This window comes from Notothenia coriiceps, unplaced genomic scaffold (genome assembly GCF_000735185.1).
Source record: "Notothenia coriiceps isolate Sejong01 unplaced genomic scaffold, NC01 NC01_scaffold00036401, whole genome shotgun sequence".
Taxonomy (NCBI): Eukaryota; Metazoa; Chordata; class Actinopteri; order Perciformes; family Nototheniidae; genus Notothenia; species Notothenia coriiceps.
The window spans coordinates 389,214-404,909 of record NW_011369102.1 but is presented as its reverse complement, the minus strand read 5'-3'; the positions used below and the strand labels follow the sequence as shown (position 1 = coordinate 404,909).

General features: G+C 40.6%; 4 protein-coding genes and 1 long non-coding RNA gene across 6 annotated transcripts in view; 4 read left to right on the top strand and 1 right to left on the bottom strand.

Annotated features, from left to right (window-relative positions):
- The window catches only part of LOC104963795 (protein pitchfork), a 1,587-nt gene extending 1,495 nt beyond the window's left edge, over window positions 1-92 (top strand). The window contains exon 5 of the mRNA XM_010792435.1: window positions 80-92. Coding sequence (XP_010790737.1) covers window positions 80-92 — 13 coding nt within the window. The remainder of the gene's footprint in view (window positions 1-79) is intronic.
- Window positions 93-1,526: 1,434 nt separating this feature from the next.
- LOC104963779 (neuropilin-1a-like) lies at window positions 1,527-3,128 on the top strand. The gene is made up of 2 exons (XM_010792420.1): window positions 1,527-2,187; window positions 2,950-3,128. The coding sequence occupies exons 1-2, from the start codon at window positions 2,097-2,099 to the stop codon at window positions 3,126-3,128; spliced, it is 270 nt and encodes an 89-aa protein (XP_010790722.1). The 5' UTR covers window positions 1,527-2,096.
- Window positions 3,129-4,686: 1,558 nt separating this feature from the next.
- LOC104963778 (G0/G1 switch protein 2-like) lies at window positions 4,687-5,339 on the top strand. The gene is made up of 2 exons (XM_010792418.1): window positions 4,687-4,796; window positions 4,911-5,339. The coding sequence occupies exon 2, from the start codon at window positions 4,920-4,922 to the stop codon at window positions 5,250-5,252; it is 333 nt and encodes a 110-aa protein (XP_010790720.1). The 5' UTR covers window positions 4,687-4,796; window positions 4,911-4,919; the 3' UTR covers window positions 5,253-5,339.
- Window positions 5,340-6,110: 771 nt separating this feature from the next.
- On the top strand, window positions 6,111-12,782 carry taf8 (TAF8 RNA polymerase II, TATA box binding protein (TBP)-associated factor). 2 transcript variants are annotated; one of them, XM_010792416.1, is made up of 8 exons: window positions 6,111-6,292; window positions 7,287-7,446; window positions 9,238-9,336; window positions 9,416-9,478; window positions 9,604-9,728; window positions 11,000-11,147; window positions 11,585-11,727; window positions 12,468-12,782. In XM_010792416.1, exons 1-8 carry the CDS (start codon window positions 6,245-6,247, stop codon window positions 12,606-12,608), a joined length of 927 nt encoding a protein of 308 aa, XP_010790718.1. In that variant the 5' UTR covers window positions 6,111-6,244; the 3' UTR covers window positions 12,609-12,782. The 2 variants fall into 2 exon arrangements, with proteins under 2 accessions (XP_010790718.1, XP_010790719.1); XM_010792417.1 differs by having other exon boundaries at window positions 6,111-6,476.
- Window positions 12,783-12,890: 108 nt separating this feature from the next.
- LOC104963775 (uncharacterized) lies at window positions 12,891-13,602 on the bottom strand. Its single transcript, XR_800350.1, has 3 exons — window positions 13,565-13,602; window positions 13,355-13,472; window positions 12,891-13,041 (listed from the first exon to the last, which is right to left on the bottom strand). It is a non-coding gene; the product is annotated as an uncharacterized lncRNA (long non-coding RNA).
- Window positions 13,603-15,696: the final 2,094 nt, after the last annotated feature.

The window sequence follows — 15,696 nt, the reverse complement described above, 5'->3', positions numbered from 1 at the left end:
TTACATCTTAAGTCAATAAAGTATCGATATTTTTCATCAGTATAACCCTCCTAAAATTAGATCTTCGATTCCACACCAGCACCCCCTTATAACTATTGAGTGTTCCGACGGATAAATATTTGACGGTCCTGTTTAAACCTGACATGCACATTAACAACAAAACTATTAAAAAAATACACCAAATTAAACTATTTAACATACGCTTTACAATACTGTAAATATATGTATGCAGATTACTGTATCACATGAAGAAGCTGCAGTAAATGATATCCAAGAATAGACAGCTGAAAATGTATTAGCGTGTGCCAGGTGTGATCGCATGTGGTGGAGCGGCGCACATACGACGAGCGTGTGTACGTGTGTGTATTGTGTGTGCTGGGTTGTGGTGTGTGTGGTGTGTGTGTGTGTGTTTGTGTGTGTGTGTGTGTGTGTGTGTGTGTTGTGTGGTGTGTGTGTGTGTGTGTGTGTGTGCGTGTGGCGTGTGCGTGCTGCGTGCTTGTGTGTGTGTGTGTGGTTTTTTGCATCTGGATATCCGATCGGATGGTTACTAAATTCCTTTTCTTTAATGGCGGTCATTTTTGACCGGGAACACCATGGGTGTTACAAAGTTGACTAAATCATCCAAAATGCAATGAAAGTGGTGATCAGTAATTTGATGTGTTCAAATGTCTACTGTGAAGGATATCATAAAGCCTTAATGCAATCAAATGTAAAACAAAAAAGTTATGATTGATGAAAGTATGTAAATCGGTCAGATTTGACCCGAAGACAACAGGAGGGTTAAGTTAAATAACCTTCAAATCTCAACATCTTTTGGTTAAGTTTTGTTTTTAACAAGTTAATTAAGGCGTTGTTTAAAAAAAATATGCAATAACAGGTTTTCACATTTAAAAAAATGCCGCGTGCACTTTATAATCTGATTGTTTTAACTAATTCTCTGCATGTACATCATCAAAACAGCCAAAACGGATCTATAGATCTGACTTGAATTACATTGAATAATTTAATTTGATATTTGTCATTTTCTTAATTGATTTTTTTTTGTATACTCATATTTTCACAAAGGTCTTTCGGACTGATATCCTGCACATATTTTATCTCTCAGAATAATTTTCATATTGTTATTGAGCATACTTTTTAGTATTTGTATATTTTATTAGTTTTATTGAATTTAGTAATTTATGTTATAATAGTTATATATGTGCTCCCTTTCTACAACTTAACTCCTTTTACTGTGTAAATGCATGCATCCTTATACACCAAAGCACATTCCCTGTATGTATAAACTGTTAATATTGAGTCCGTGGGATAACAACCACATGTAGATCCCCCCAAGAAGAGACAAGTCCATCCTGTTTGAATCCTCCGCTGCGCGTTTTGACCATACTCTGTTAGAATAAAGGTTGTGACAGAGCTCAGATGTGGACACTGCCCACTCCTCGCACCAGCCTCACAGCCGGCGGGAGTTTGCGTGCGCAGTTTTCTCCCTCTCATGCGTCGCGACTCGCGAGCGCACAGAGGGTGCACGGTGTCAGTTAGCTCGCGCCTCTCGTAGCGGTCGGTCGCTGCTTCATGGTTGCGTCTCGCAGCAGGAATTTTGGGAGTGGAAATTCCGCTGTTATACTTTCACGACTCGCTTCGTATTCTGACATTTCTGCTGTGAACACAGAGAGAGAAAGAGGCGGAGAGAGAAATACGGAGTGAAATCTGGAGAGCTTATCCTCCGATGTTCCTTACCCTTGCTTTTCACTGAAAACCGGTTAACTACTGATTGCTCCTTCTTTCATTTTCCACTTGGAAGTATCGATCCTGTTTTCCCAAGGTTTGATGAAGAATCGCAAACTGCCACTTCTGGATTTTCCCCTTTTTTGATTCTTTATCTTCCCTGCTTTTTGGATTATATTTTGTATTTAGATGGCAAGTTGTCCCCTGACAGACACGGGGATTTGGTGCTGAAGCTCGCAGGATGCTGAGGAGCCTACAACAACCACATATCTTACTTTGAGACAATCTGCTCGTATTTGTGTCGCTTTTGGACGTAAACCCCCTCTGGACGTTTCCCCCCCCTCCCGTTTGTCTTTATTTTCTTTGACATCATGTCTGTTTTGTACAATCTAAGGATGCGTAGTGGATTGCTATTGTTCATTTTCACCCAAGTCATCCTGGTTGCTTCGTTGACTCAGACTGGTAGGTGTTGACTGCTTGTATGAATACATGTGGCTTGACAACAGGCTGATTCATTTTGCATCATTTTGCACCATTGTTGCCTCTCACCTGTTAATGCCTTGGCTTCTCCCTGTGAGAGCACGTCTGCAGGGGATCAACTTAGTCACATAAATACTGCGTTTAGCCTGCTATAATCACCCTAATAGAGGAACCATACTTAAGGATATTATAGAAAATACACCGATTGTTAGAATATTAGCGATATAAAAAGACCCTTAAAAGTACCTTACAATCAATGCAAACTGACAATGTACCATCACAGACACACCTTTGTTAAGATGTCCACATTATAGTGGAAATAAAAACAAATTATTGATCGTTTGTTCGCGCTTCATCCATTCAGAGATGAATTTTGGAGCTTTTGCGCGCGTTGCCACTGAAGCTTGATGCAGGCTCAGGCTGCGAGCAATTTCATAAATCATTCATTGAGAAAATTACATTTTATCATGCTGCCTGTTTGCAGGGGAAGAATAACCCAGACTTCACCTATACAGGCACAGCGTATGGCAAGGATGGCACCTTTTCTAAATGAGTATAATGGGGTGTTTTAACACCTTGTTGAGGCTTGATATAAATCAGATTGTGTGGAGGTGCAGGATGTCAACATATGTTTGTGGATTTATGGAGATCCCAAGCTTCCTAAACCCTAAATCTAAGTGAAATCAGTGCGTTAAATAGTCAATTTCCTTCTCCTAACTTAACTTTCTCCCCTCTCTCTCGCAGATAAATGCGGGGGGACTATAGAGATCCACACCCCGGACTACCTGACCTCCCCCGGATATCCAGGCGCGTACCCGCCCTCCCAGCAGTGCGTGTGGGTGATCTCAGCCCCGGAGCCCGGGCAGAAGATCCTCATCAACTTCAATCCGCATTTTGATCTGGAGGACAGAGACTGCAAGTAAGATTTCACTCCTCACTCTCTCTCTCTCTCTCTCTCTCTCTCTCTCTCTCTCTTCTCTCTTAATCTCCCACCCTTCCCTTTACTCCTCAATCCTGCCTGGATACAGCGTGAAACTCTGCCACCTATTGGTCAAGGATTAAAACATCTGCTCCCAGGGAACAGGGTTCTTGAGATATGGCTCAGAAGAAATGGGGTTTGATGGGTTTTGTAATCCATACTTAATCAGGAGGCATGGCTTTGTGTCTCTGCTTGGGGTTTTTGGCAGTGCTTTTAGAGGAGAGTAAATCCCAGCCAAACTCTGCGTGCATACGCTTTCTTTGTATTGATGGAGTTCAGTTTGCTCATTGCAGGAATAGAGAATTGGTGTTTACTTTTCATCTAGAGACAGGCAGAGTCTACCTGTTTGTATTTGCAGGAGGAATGGAGTTTGTTTGAAGGAATATAACCTTGAGGATCCAATTTAGTTTTGCAAATTGTTGGAAGTGCTGCCATCAGGTTTTTGTGAGTCTGAGGATTTTGGAAACATAAGCTGAGGTTTTTTGTCTGGGGCAATCATTTTTTCACACATTGTGCTTGTTCATCGACTTTTATATGTGAAGCAGAAGGTTTTTAAATCAATTTCCATCGCTAACAAATACTGAATTTTCTGCTCGTCCAACATAAAGATGATCTGCTTTTCATTGTCTTCGATAATAGTTTCCTTCCTATAACATAAGATGTACTTTATTAAGCCTACATTGGGAAATGGTTTAGTTACAGAAGCATGTATACAAGGCATTGCAAATTAAATATAAGTAAAAACAAACATATTAATAGATGCATATGAGTATCTATAGAGCACACACATACAGAATAAAGTAGAATACACTATGATAGGCTAACCTACAATTATAAGAATCTATCAACATAGGATATATACGTTATAAAGTGTGGCATTTGTTCATTAAAATGGCTTTAGTTTTGAGTCTTTTGGTCAAACAAAATAGATTTGATATGAGTTTAGACTCTGGAAACTTTTATTTGTGTCTTTTTCCTTCCAGACAATAAATTAATTGGATGTGCAAATCGTTAACAGATTATAATAAAAGTGAATCATATTTTTTTCCCACCACTATCACTCTTTTATGTGTCTCTGCGCTGGCAAGGCAGGGAGCAGTTTGGTTTTAAAACTTTCTTACGTGACATTTATTTTCCACACAGACATCACAAATCATTCCTGTACATGCTGTCTCATGGCATAACTCTACTAAACCTGTAAACCTGTAAACAAGTACACACACACACACACACACACACACACACACACACACACACACACACACACACACACACACACACACACACACGTGTTAACCCTCTAACACGACCTCATGGTCAGATCAGCTCAGGACAGCATGATGTATCTGCATCTGCTTTTCACCTACAGGGAAGATTTGCTTCACTTCTTGTCCTAGAGACCCATGCCCTCTTACACAAACAAAGCCCTGAACTCCAAAAAGCATTGTCAGTAAGCCTCATGAAGCCGTCACCACTGTGGGAGGTGGCCTGGCTCCACTTGGCTTTAAATGGCAAGATCTGCCTTTATCTCTCTGCCTGTGAATTCTTGACTTGGCCGAACATTAAGACAAAGTATTTTCTTCTCCAAAAAGAGTTTGGAGTGTGTGACAAAGTGAGTATATGCATATCAAGTATCCAAAAGACTTTAATACAAATAGTTCTCTGACAGTTTTCTCTAACAAACTTCTGTCTTGTTATTCTCTTTCTTTGTCCTTCTCTTATAAAGCATCACACTATGGAAACCATTGGAGAGATCATCCCGTTTGCTAAGGAGATGCTGACCCAGAGGCCCAGCCTCAGCATGCTGAAGCTCTACATGCTGGGCTCCACTCTGGTGGTGCTGGGAGTCGTGGGAGGACTGGTGGAAACTGTTCTCCTGCCGTTTGGGGAGCAGGAAACTGTTGAGGACGCTCCAGGAGAGCTCATCATGGAGAAGGAGAAGAAGCCAGACATGACCATGGTCAGCCCTGAAGAGGATGACGTGTACGAGACGGAGCTGATGGAGGCCAAGGCCAAACATCTGGTGACGGGCCGGAGGAGAAGCTCCATCCGCTTACTTGGTTCTTAAAGAAACCCTCCTCTACTGGTGTAAATGGACACAACACTTAAAATGTTTATGGTAATGGTGCTGAATTAAATCACCACGTTGAACTTGTCACTTTGTACTCGTTTTTTTATTTCAGATCTGGTTAAACATGAAAGAAATGATATACACTGCAGGCTATAGTAATGTCTGGCTGCTGGGCAGCAGATACTTGTGGATGTGACTTGATGAATGTGTTGGGAAAAAAATTGAATGTGTGTGATTAAATTCGTTTTGCACTCGAATAAAGCTATTTTTCAGCAACCTCAATCAGGCCTTATTAGTAGCACTTTTTAAATGTTGCAAAAAGATCAAATAGATGTATAATAAAGAATAGATTGTAAATAAAAATACTCATTTACAGGTTAAAGAGTTACATTTAGTTCCTTACTTATGTAAAGGATGTAAATATTGTAATCGAAACGTAGGCCTTCTTGAAGTATACAAGTAAAAGTACACATTCTGCAGAAAATGTATTCCTGTCAGCATAAATATAAATTAAATAATAGAGGATGATGTGTTTAGTTGTTCAATATTTATAATCCGGATGTGTTATATTATTCTAAAGTGGCCCATTCTGCATAATGAAAACGTTTGTTACGTTAAGAATATTTGGCTGATTGATCTTCAGCAACGCAAATGTGATCCACAAAGTAACTCAAATGTGTAACTCAAGCAGTTAGACAAATAGAGTAAACATTAGTACAGTAACTGAATAAAACTACCATCATGGCATCAGTGTCCACAAGTCACTGACAGAATGACAGTGTGTGTAATTCTACAAACAACCACTAGATGGCGGCAGTAAATACATCTTGGGTTCATTTCAACTTCCGCCCATGTAACGCAAACCGGAAACGACGAAATAGATCCTTGTTTACTAACCGCGGTTAAAACTGCCGTCGAAGAAATGAATGTTTTGTTACGATAGAATTAAATTACTTAACTCCAACGAGAAAAAGTACACCAAATAAGATATGGCGGACCCTGCGGTGGCCTCGGGGGCCGCACTGAGTGCAGGAGGGGTAAGAGACGGCTTTTATACTCCCCGTCATTAGCATTATGAAGCTAACTGAGCTGTAGGTGTTTTGCTAACTGTTAGCTGTTAGATGGAAGACACTCGTCTGTGTTGAATGTGTCTCTCAATAACTTAACATAACTTCTCCTAAATACACAATGAGCCTGCTGTACCTCATCACAGACGACAAGGTTAGCTACATCACCGTACTAATGTTACTAATGTGCATGTAAAAGCTAATGAATGGTCATTTAACCGTCGCGAAAAAAGGCATGTGGACATGTTTCTAACGCTGCAGACTCGTTATCTCTATATTTACCAGATAACAATGTGACTAAAATGATGTGTACAGTAGGGTTGTTAGTGTAGGTACAATTATCTGTATGTGTTGCCCTGCGTTACACCTGCTAATGTGTAGCTACATGTGCTCCTGTAATAATAATTCAAGCCTGTCAACAAGCAGTGGGGGAAAATACCTAACAAGAAGTACATAAACTAAAGTTGTAGTTTAAGAACAGTTAACATACTTGTATTTTACTTGAGTATTATCATATACTCAGTAGTTTGCAAAGTATCTATAATTGTTTTTCTCTTTAACATTGACGTTATTGATCAAGCAGAATAATGTCATGGGAAAGACTGCGAAAGATACATGAACTGATGTACTGTAATTAAGTTCACATTCAAGCATTTCTGAACTTAAGTATTTCCCTTTAAGGCTACTTGTACTTATTCTTCACTGCTGCTCAGAACATCTTAAGAAACTTAAGGTCAAAACGTTTCCGGGTAGAAAACTTCTTAGTCTGCTAACTAAATTAGCTTGGACCATTAAAACCCTTGTAATGTCATACTCTCATATTATTGGACTGTTGTAACTGAGCTTTGTTCCCACCCTTAAGTCAACGTTATGTTGTTCTTCTTTCATACTGTGATGATCGGTTGTCCTCTTGGGGACCTTTCTTCTCACCTACTTGATGTGTTATTCCTTGTATGTGTTCCAGCGGGGGAGTGGGGGTAAAGCCGCCACCAGCCCAGCAGAGAACTACCACCTGGCGCGGCGCCGCACCCTGCAGGTCGTGGTCAGCGCCCTGCTGACAGAGAGCGGCTTCGAGAGCGCCGAGAAGGCAGCCGTAGAGACGCTCACTGAGATGATGCAGAGCTGTATGTATCAACACTAGAGTGAAGCTTCATTTATCCTTAGAGATGCACATTTTATTTGTGGACCAAGATTACAAAGAGTGTGACTCATTTCCATTTGAATGGACTCGCATTAAAGCGCAGTCATGTCTATCTCAATGTGTGCAAGATCACACATTTATCAAATATTTCTTTTGTGTGCCGAGATTTTGGTCAAAAAGAATACCATTCTCTGTTGAAATCATGTGTGCAGGCCCCTTTTTGTGTAGATAGTGATTGAATGTAATGGCGGTCATTCTTCATTATTGTTGATGACATTGAGTTGGGTTTGTTGGATCAGTACGAACCCTGGTACCGACCGCATTACGTGGGCCAAGTCCACATTGCTCCACATTCAATACATCATTTATTTGCTGCTTTGAGCACACTTTGAACTTGTTGTGCTGCGGCTTCCTGCATCTGCATGAGTCAAATGCGCATTTGAATGTGAAAGCAGTGACAGGATTGACTTGACAACACCATCCACTGTCAGCGGATGTTATAATCAGGCTCTATCTTTCACTAATATAACATGATAGAAAGCTTGTTCCCTATATGACTCATCACTAGGGATGGGTATCGTTAAGGTTTTAACGGTACGACTACTTTTATCGATACCGCTTATCGGTCCGGTCTTTTAACGGTTCTCTTATCGGTTCTTTTGGAGAAAAAAATAAGTTCAACTAACTAAACAAAACTAACATTGCTTTTTATTTAAATTAAATGCATAATATTTCACATCAAAAGAAACAACAATATTTTAACAAATCGTATTAAATAATCTGATGACAGAACTGTAAACAGAATAGCTGAAACTTTAACAAAATAAATAACTCAGTTACCTCTAATCATTAACCCATGTTTGTATCATTGAGTTAACTCTGTGTGTTGCTGCTAGCATACATAACACCTGACACATTACTCGTGGATGGGGCTACAGAGCTACTAGAAAGACAGTCGAACCCGGTGCATTCCTCCGTCTGGATGTGGTGCACTTCTCCAAGATGTTTAGACAAATTGCTCGTGTTACCGCCCTTACATGATAAACTCTTATTGAACTTTAGGCAACGAGCATCGAGACGGGCAAAGTTTAACCACACCTCGGGGACAATCTCTCCGCCATCTCCTCCGTGTGTGTGTTGCTGCATGGAGCAGCTGCGTGTGTGTAAACTGCCCCGCCCCCTCGCACACAGACGGGCGAGGGATATCGAAAATACTAGAACGCATTTTGCAGTCTTTTTGCATATTAGAAACGGAGTTGGCGACACTAAAACTGCAATATAATGTTTGTCTAGCAATAATACACGTGACATATATTTTTTACGTGTCTCCAGTACCGATAAAAAGACCGATAACGTCGGAGCTTAACGGTACCACGGCCTTTAATAATTCAGCCCCGGGGCCCGTTTAACACCGGGGCTCGGTACCCACCCCTACTCACTACAGGATTCTCCATAAACCTCATCATGGAAACTCATCACAATCAACCTATTGAGTCTTTTTAATCATCATTTACAATAAAAAGCCAATATTGTCCTATCTTTTTTCTGCTGTATCCACCCTGTGTGCTTCCACATATTCCACCAAAAAGTATTACTGCACACACAAATTAAATATCATCTCTATGACTCATGCATTTATTATTTATGCCAAATGATCCGCCTTCATGTGTAGAGTTTGAGTATCCTGTTGGTTGATTGCACTTACTGTAAGTCTCTGGATAAAAGCTAAATGCAGAGTTTCTTAACCCCAGTGTTGTTTTTGTCCCTTCTCCAGATATAACTGAAATAGGTCGGTGTGCCAAAGCTTACTGTGAACACACAGCCAGAAGCGTGCCCACCCTCTCAGATACTGTGGTCACACTCATTGAAATGGGTAAGTACCAGTGGCGCCGACATATCAACTATGCACACGGTGACGCAGAGGGCTTGATTTAATGTTCGTGTCACTGCAGGTTTCAACGCAGACACCCTGCCTGTGTATGCCAAGAGATCACAGAGGATGGTGATAACTGCCCGTAAGTACACACTCTGCTTTACACTCTTAGTATGGATTGGGAAATTGATGAGTAATGGTAGTCTCACTTTCTAAATTGGATTTTTATTCGAAAAATATAAACGTTATTCTTTCTGTCACCTTCAGCTCCAGTGACGAACCAACCTGTGACTCCCAGAGCTCTGTCAGCGGGACAGAAACGCACACATCCTGCTTACATCCAAGGCCACTTCCCAGAATTCCCTGACCCTCACACCTACATCAAAACACCTGTGAGTAAAAACATTGTCGTGGCTGTTATAAAGATCCCCAAACAAATCCTGAACCAATGCCATTTTCCATTAAATATATAATGTTGACCTTCAGTTGCTCCACTCATCAGGGCGTTAGCCAGCCAGCCCTTCTTAATGTCTAACGCAGGAGTGGGGAACCTCCGGCCCCCGGGCCGTATACGGCCCGCGAGACCATTAGGTAGGGCCCTTGAGGTAATTTATAAACACACGCAAAAAAGAAAAATTTAAGAAATCTAGACCGCAAAAAAATTAAACAAGGGAGTGCCGGTTTTTCCTGGCCAAGGTCAGGGTCCTTGAACACAACACGAGCCTAACGTGTCATCACGTGGTATATGTCTCGTCTGACAGGGGTGCAGTTCTGACGGAGAGCACCAGAACACCACTCCGGCACTTCCAAAAATGGCAGTACCCATAAGGAGCCGTACACATGCCGCAGTTTCTGCGTGGCTCTGTCTTTAGTAGTAAGCCCAGTGGCGATCTGTTCATCTGTCATACTGATCATACAGTCAATAACTTTGTTGTTATTAGCATCTGGTTAGCTAGCTATGCTAACGAATATAAGAAGCTTTTTCTCCAACCAGTGAGGTAAAGGCACAACTTTATATGATCATTATAGTTATAAGAAAACAAGAGAATAAAGTTAACAGGTATAAAATACTATATGAAAGTTAAAAAAAAGTTGTTATTAATAAACAAGAATACAGTTTGAAAGGAGAGTGATTTGTAAAATATCCATAAAGAAAAAAAACAGTTCTGTTTCATATGGGTGTTGAGAGATGTATCCATAGATCTCCTAATGTTGCTTTCAAAGTGCACCAGATTGATGCTTTTAACTTCAACATTTAAAAAAAAATCTTCCCGGGGGAGCATAGGGGACCCCCCTAGAGGAGGTTAGGTCCCCCCCCCACTTAAATCATGCCCACATGGATAGGAAACTAAATACATTTGCACACATCTTGTGTCCATATCTTTCTGTTTTGGTGTTCCTGCCACAACCGTGCACGTGCATGCATACGCGAGTCATGGTAAAATATCTGGATTAAGAGGTTGCTTTTTCTTTGCACAGCATGAAAGAAAGGCGAAATTAATGGGCTGTGATTTTAGTATTTTTAAGCAGAGGTTGAGTTCAATAATTTGTACGGCCCTTGGAGGATTTTGAAAAAATTGAAATGGCCCTTGAGAGGAAAAAGGTCTAACGGATGAAGTTCAGAAGGTGAAGTGTTTGTCATTCATTTTTGATCTCCACTCAGACATTCAGAGAGCCTGTATCGGACTACCAAGTTGTGAGAGAGAAGGCAGCGAGTCAGAGGAGAGACGTGGAGCGAGCGCTCACTCGCTTCATGGCGAAGACCGGGGAGACCCAGAGCCTTTTCAAAGACGACATCACTGCCTTCCCATGTGAGTGATTACAACAAGAGAGCCTGTCTTTCCAAACTCTGTTGCAACAGGAGAGTTATGAAACCATGGGCCCAACCATTTCTTAATAAGAGCAAAGCGCACACTTTACATTCTTGTTGTTTTGTGTGTCTTTGTGTACTTTATGTCCTCTCTGTTGGTTTCGCTGCTTTTCAGTCGTCATAAGTGTCATGGCCGCTGTTTTAAATCTTTTGGAAGTCTTTGTATATTTCTCTCTGGTCATTTTAATACTTTTTAAAGAAGCGTTTCTTCCTAGTTGTTTTTGTCCATCGAGGGACTTGAGTCATTTTGCAGGTCAAAGCCAGCGCTGTGTCTGAAGGCAGTTCAGTAATCCATGGTTTGCAGCTTCATGTCTGTTCTGCCACGGGAAGTCGTATTTGTTTTTACGTCATCGCTTATCTCTGTGATTGTGTTCTCAGTGATCGCAGCCCAGCCGAGCTCCATCCCGTATCTCAGCGCGCTCCTGCCCTCGGAGCTGGAGCTGCAGACTCTGGAGGAGACGGACTCCTCGGAGCAGGACGACCAGACCGACAGCGAGAACGCAGCAGGGAACATCACCAATGTAAGTCACTGAAAACAACAAAATACTTGTATATGTCAACAAAAAAAAATTTAGAGTAAAAATGTCATAATTTAGTATTTCAAAATAAAGTCATAGTAGAATGTCCAAAATAAAGTCAAAGGAAACCTTACCTAAAATCCCCAAAAGTCAGACTTTAAGTCATCAAAAAAAGGATGGAAAGCCATAGTATAGTATTTTCAAAAAGAAGTCCTAGTCAAGTAAAAAAGTCATTATAGTATGTCGATCAAATATCACAGGGTAGTTCGTTAAACTTCTTTTTTTCTTAAAGTAATGACGATTGTTAAGGGAAAAAAAAAAATATTATCTCAAACAAATGAAGTCAAAGTAAGACATTCAACAGGAAGGTAATGTGAAGTATGCAGTCAGCTCAAACATTTGAAATGTGACCACTTAAAATGAAGGAACAGAACATAGAGCAAAGCAGATAATCAGTTTAAGGTGACATAGAATCACAGAAACGGGTAAACCGACAAAAGCTTACAGACAAGAACGCGCAAAAACTGAGTTAAAATAATAAAATGTGTCCTCTTGATTACACGTGTCTATACATAATAAATATTTCATATTACCAAAGCCACATATTTTGAGAACATTTTAAGAGAGGTGAGATTCTAAATCACCCAGCAGTAAAGCAAAATAAATGCTGTAAATGTGATCAGCGTGTATGGTAGTGTTTAGCAACGATAGCTCTTAAAAAAATGTTTCCGTTTCCCTCTCAGGATGATCCAGATGCGGACAAAGAGAACTCCATGCTTCCTCCCAGCAGCGTCGTTCCCTCCGTAAAGGCCACGGAGGACAGCGTGATCGACAACCCTTACCTCCGGCCCGTCAAGAAGCCCAAAGTCAGGAGGAAGAAATGAGCTCTTTATGAACCTCAGACTCTCAGTTGCCACAGCGATCAGTGTCGATGGGACCAGCACTGCTGTTGGATTTTTGTATACCGACGGACTTCTATTGAAGAGATCTTTTTTGTTTCCATTTTTCAGCAAGAACTCACTTTGTCAAAAAAATTGTAAGAAACATCACGGTGTAAAAAACAAACAATACAGTCATTTTGTGAATAAAGAAAAAATAAGCTTCTATATCTTTTGTTCCTCTTTATATACCCATCAATTTCTGACAACAGTTACAACCATTACATCGTTGGTAAATATTTAGTTTAAAACATTTGAAAAAGGAAACTTCTTAAGTCAATGTTGTATTGGCATTTGTCAATTAACTTTACAATGGATAGTACAGACTCAGGTAGGCCACTCTCCTTCTGTGCTTCATGAACTCCTTTTCATTGTTTAGCTGAAACACAATAATATTACATGTTGCTACATTCGGGGTATAGGTTGTGAACTCTGGACATTATAGTATGTCGAAATAATTAATAAAAAAAACTCATAGTATGGTAGTTTGTCGAAAAAATAAAAGTCATAGTATGGTCAAAATAACTCATAGGCCTTTGTATAGTATGTTGAATCTATCTGAAAAAAGTCATAGCATAATATGTCGAAAAACATCATCCAGTATTTAGGATTTAGCTGGAATATGGATATGGTAAAGCACAATCAAAATGCCTCTATTAGTATATTTTGACATTTTGGAGTCAAGACTTTACCTTCACTCTGAGGGACTTCTTCTCTATCTGAGGCAGTCTGGACCAATCAGGGCTCCCGAAGCACATCGGCCAGCTCACCTTCCTGTCAGTCACCACATCGTGAGCGTAGGTCCCAGGCCTGTATCAAGCAGCTGTCAGCTCAGTTCATTGTGTGTGTGTGTGTGTGTGTGTGTGTGTGTGTGTGTGTGTGTGTGTGTGTGTGTGTGTTACCCTGGGCTGTCCTTGGCTGTACACAACATGGTTTTGAACCTNCTATATTTGAATAATATAGTGTAGGACCATACCTATATAAGGCATATTTATACTTTTTATTTTTCAAAATACCAAACAGATCATGCATTTTAGCCATTCCTCATGGAATGGCTAAAATGCATGATCTGTTTGGTATTTTGAAAAATAAAAAGTATAAATATGCCTTATATAGGTATGGTCCTACACTATATTATTCAAATATAGCATGATGGGTCCACTTTAAGGTTCCATAAAATCTCTGACACTCGAACATTACACACCATTAAAATGTCACAGTTCCAGCAGCGATAAAACCATGAAGCTCTACTGCTGCTGGATATGTGTCTTTGTTCAAATTAGACATAAAGTTATTATCACTCTTCAACAAGTGTCAGTCCAGGATAATCTATTTTAGCCCAAGTGGGTCTTTCAATACTCACATTGAGCTGTGGATATTTAGTTCCAGCACCACTATCAAGTATGAATCACCAGGTTTGTTTATAGGGATGTCAAAATATACACGTGTACTATAAGAGTTTATTTGTTGCGCTAGAAGTTTAATTAAAACGCTCTCGTATTACAGTAGGTTTAACATTAACGTGTGTGTTTCCACTCCTGAAAAGGATGCATCATAGCACACTGGTGTGTCCACAAATACAGTGCATCGTTAACCAGGCTGGACAAAGGCTTGAACACCTTTCCGTAGCATCCGTTTCCATTAGTTTTCCACACCAGGCTTTTCAAACTCTGCTTCAGACAGATTTGTGGTGGCAGGTGGGAACAGGGGTAAATGAATCAGGACTGAGATGACTGAACATGTTTGGGTCATGGCCCTCTTCCAAATGAACTGCACAGGACAGAAGGATTTAACGGTCTTTGCTGTAGACTTGGAGTTAACAAATACTTATGACTTTTTAAATTCTTACTCATTTGTGTTTGACGGCAAATTAAATCTAAATGAATCTAAACATTTGGACTGCACAATTATTTGACTTTTAAAAAAAAATCTCAATATGGACTCACTAGTGTATCATTCAAATCGCAGAAAGCACAATGTTTGTTAAAGGCTAAATGTGTTTAATGACCATTTTAAATGAAAAATTTATGCTTAACAAATCACATAAAAGAAATCACATGATGATTATTTCAATAGATTTTTTAAAGATGTGAATTATAATGCAACAATTACAATCCCTCCAATATCTGGAATCAAATTGCAATATCAGACAAAATACTCGGAATTACTTTTTACAAACCTGTAGTCCTACAAACTTTTTCAACAATTACATCTTTCATTGTTGTTGAAACCAAAACATGCATCTTAGGTAAGATCAAGCACTAAATTTAGTTTGATCTGACTTTTTAAATCCCTGATGTTATCTTTAGTACCGGTGTTTGTTCTGCTGCAGCTTAGAGTATTTTCAGTCCGCACAGTTAACCTGAATAAACAGCTCATGTTGGCTCAGAGGTTTGTAGTATCAAAATACAGAGCTGGATTTACAGAAACACAGAATTAGAGACGCCCAAAATATGTTTTCACCCCTCAGAAGCCCTCTCTCTCTTTGCGTGTGCGTGCGTGCAGTGTTCCTCCCCACTCTGTCCCGACCCCTCCATGTTGACAGCCCTAGCTGACACCTCCTGTTGCCTCACCTCCTCCCCCCCCCCACCCCTCTCTGGTAATAATGGGGCGGCCTGCTCCCTGACCTCTGACCTGCAGGAAGCAGTAAAGCCGTTATCGGCGTGCCACAGGGCCTCGGTGCGGCCTCGTTTGTTTTTGAAAGCACATTTTCCAAAAGGCTGACAAGCTCCAGGATCAGTGGGACATCCGTCCAGAGCAGCGGTTTTCAAAGTGTGAGGCGCGCCTCCCCGGGGGGGCGCCAGAGAGCTTCAGGGGAGGCGCAGCGTGAGAAAAAAATAACGAGAAACAGTGAAATCTAGCTAGTTAACTTCAGCTAAGTTTATGGGAGGCGTGTGGTGCAGTGGGTTGTGCGTTAGTGTTTGGATCAGGGGGTCACAGGTTCAAACCCCACTGCAGTCAGCATGTCGTTGTGTCCCTGAGACACTTCACCCCAAATTGCTCCTGTGGGGATTGTCCACAGTATTGAGTATGT

Bases quoted from the DNA above. Each gene is read 5' to 3' on its own strand.
- LOC104963778 (XM_010792418.1), top strand. From the start codon at position 4,920: ATGGAAACCATTGGAGAGATCATCCCGTTTGCTAAGGAGATGCTGACC.
- LOC104963779 (XM_010792420.1), top strand. From the start codon at position 2,097: ATGTCTGTTTTGTACAATCTAAGGATGCGTAGTGGATTGCTATTGTTC. The intron at 2,188-2,949 runs GTAGGTGTTGAC...TCTCTCTCGCAG, and splicing joins TGCTTCGTTGACTCAGACTG to ATAAATGCGGGGGGACTATA.
- taf8 (XM_010792416.1), top strand. From the start codon at position 6,245: ATGGCGGACCCTGCGGTGGCCTCGGGGGCCGCACTGAGTGCAGGAGGG. The intron at 7,447-9,237 runs GTATGTATCAAC...TCCCTTCTCCAG, and splicing joins CACTGAGATGATGCAGAGCT to ATATAACTGAAATAGGTCGG. The intron at 9,337-9,415 runs GTAAGTACCAGT...GTGTCACTGCAG, and splicing joins GGTCACACTCATTGAAATGG to GTTTCAACGCAGACACCCTG.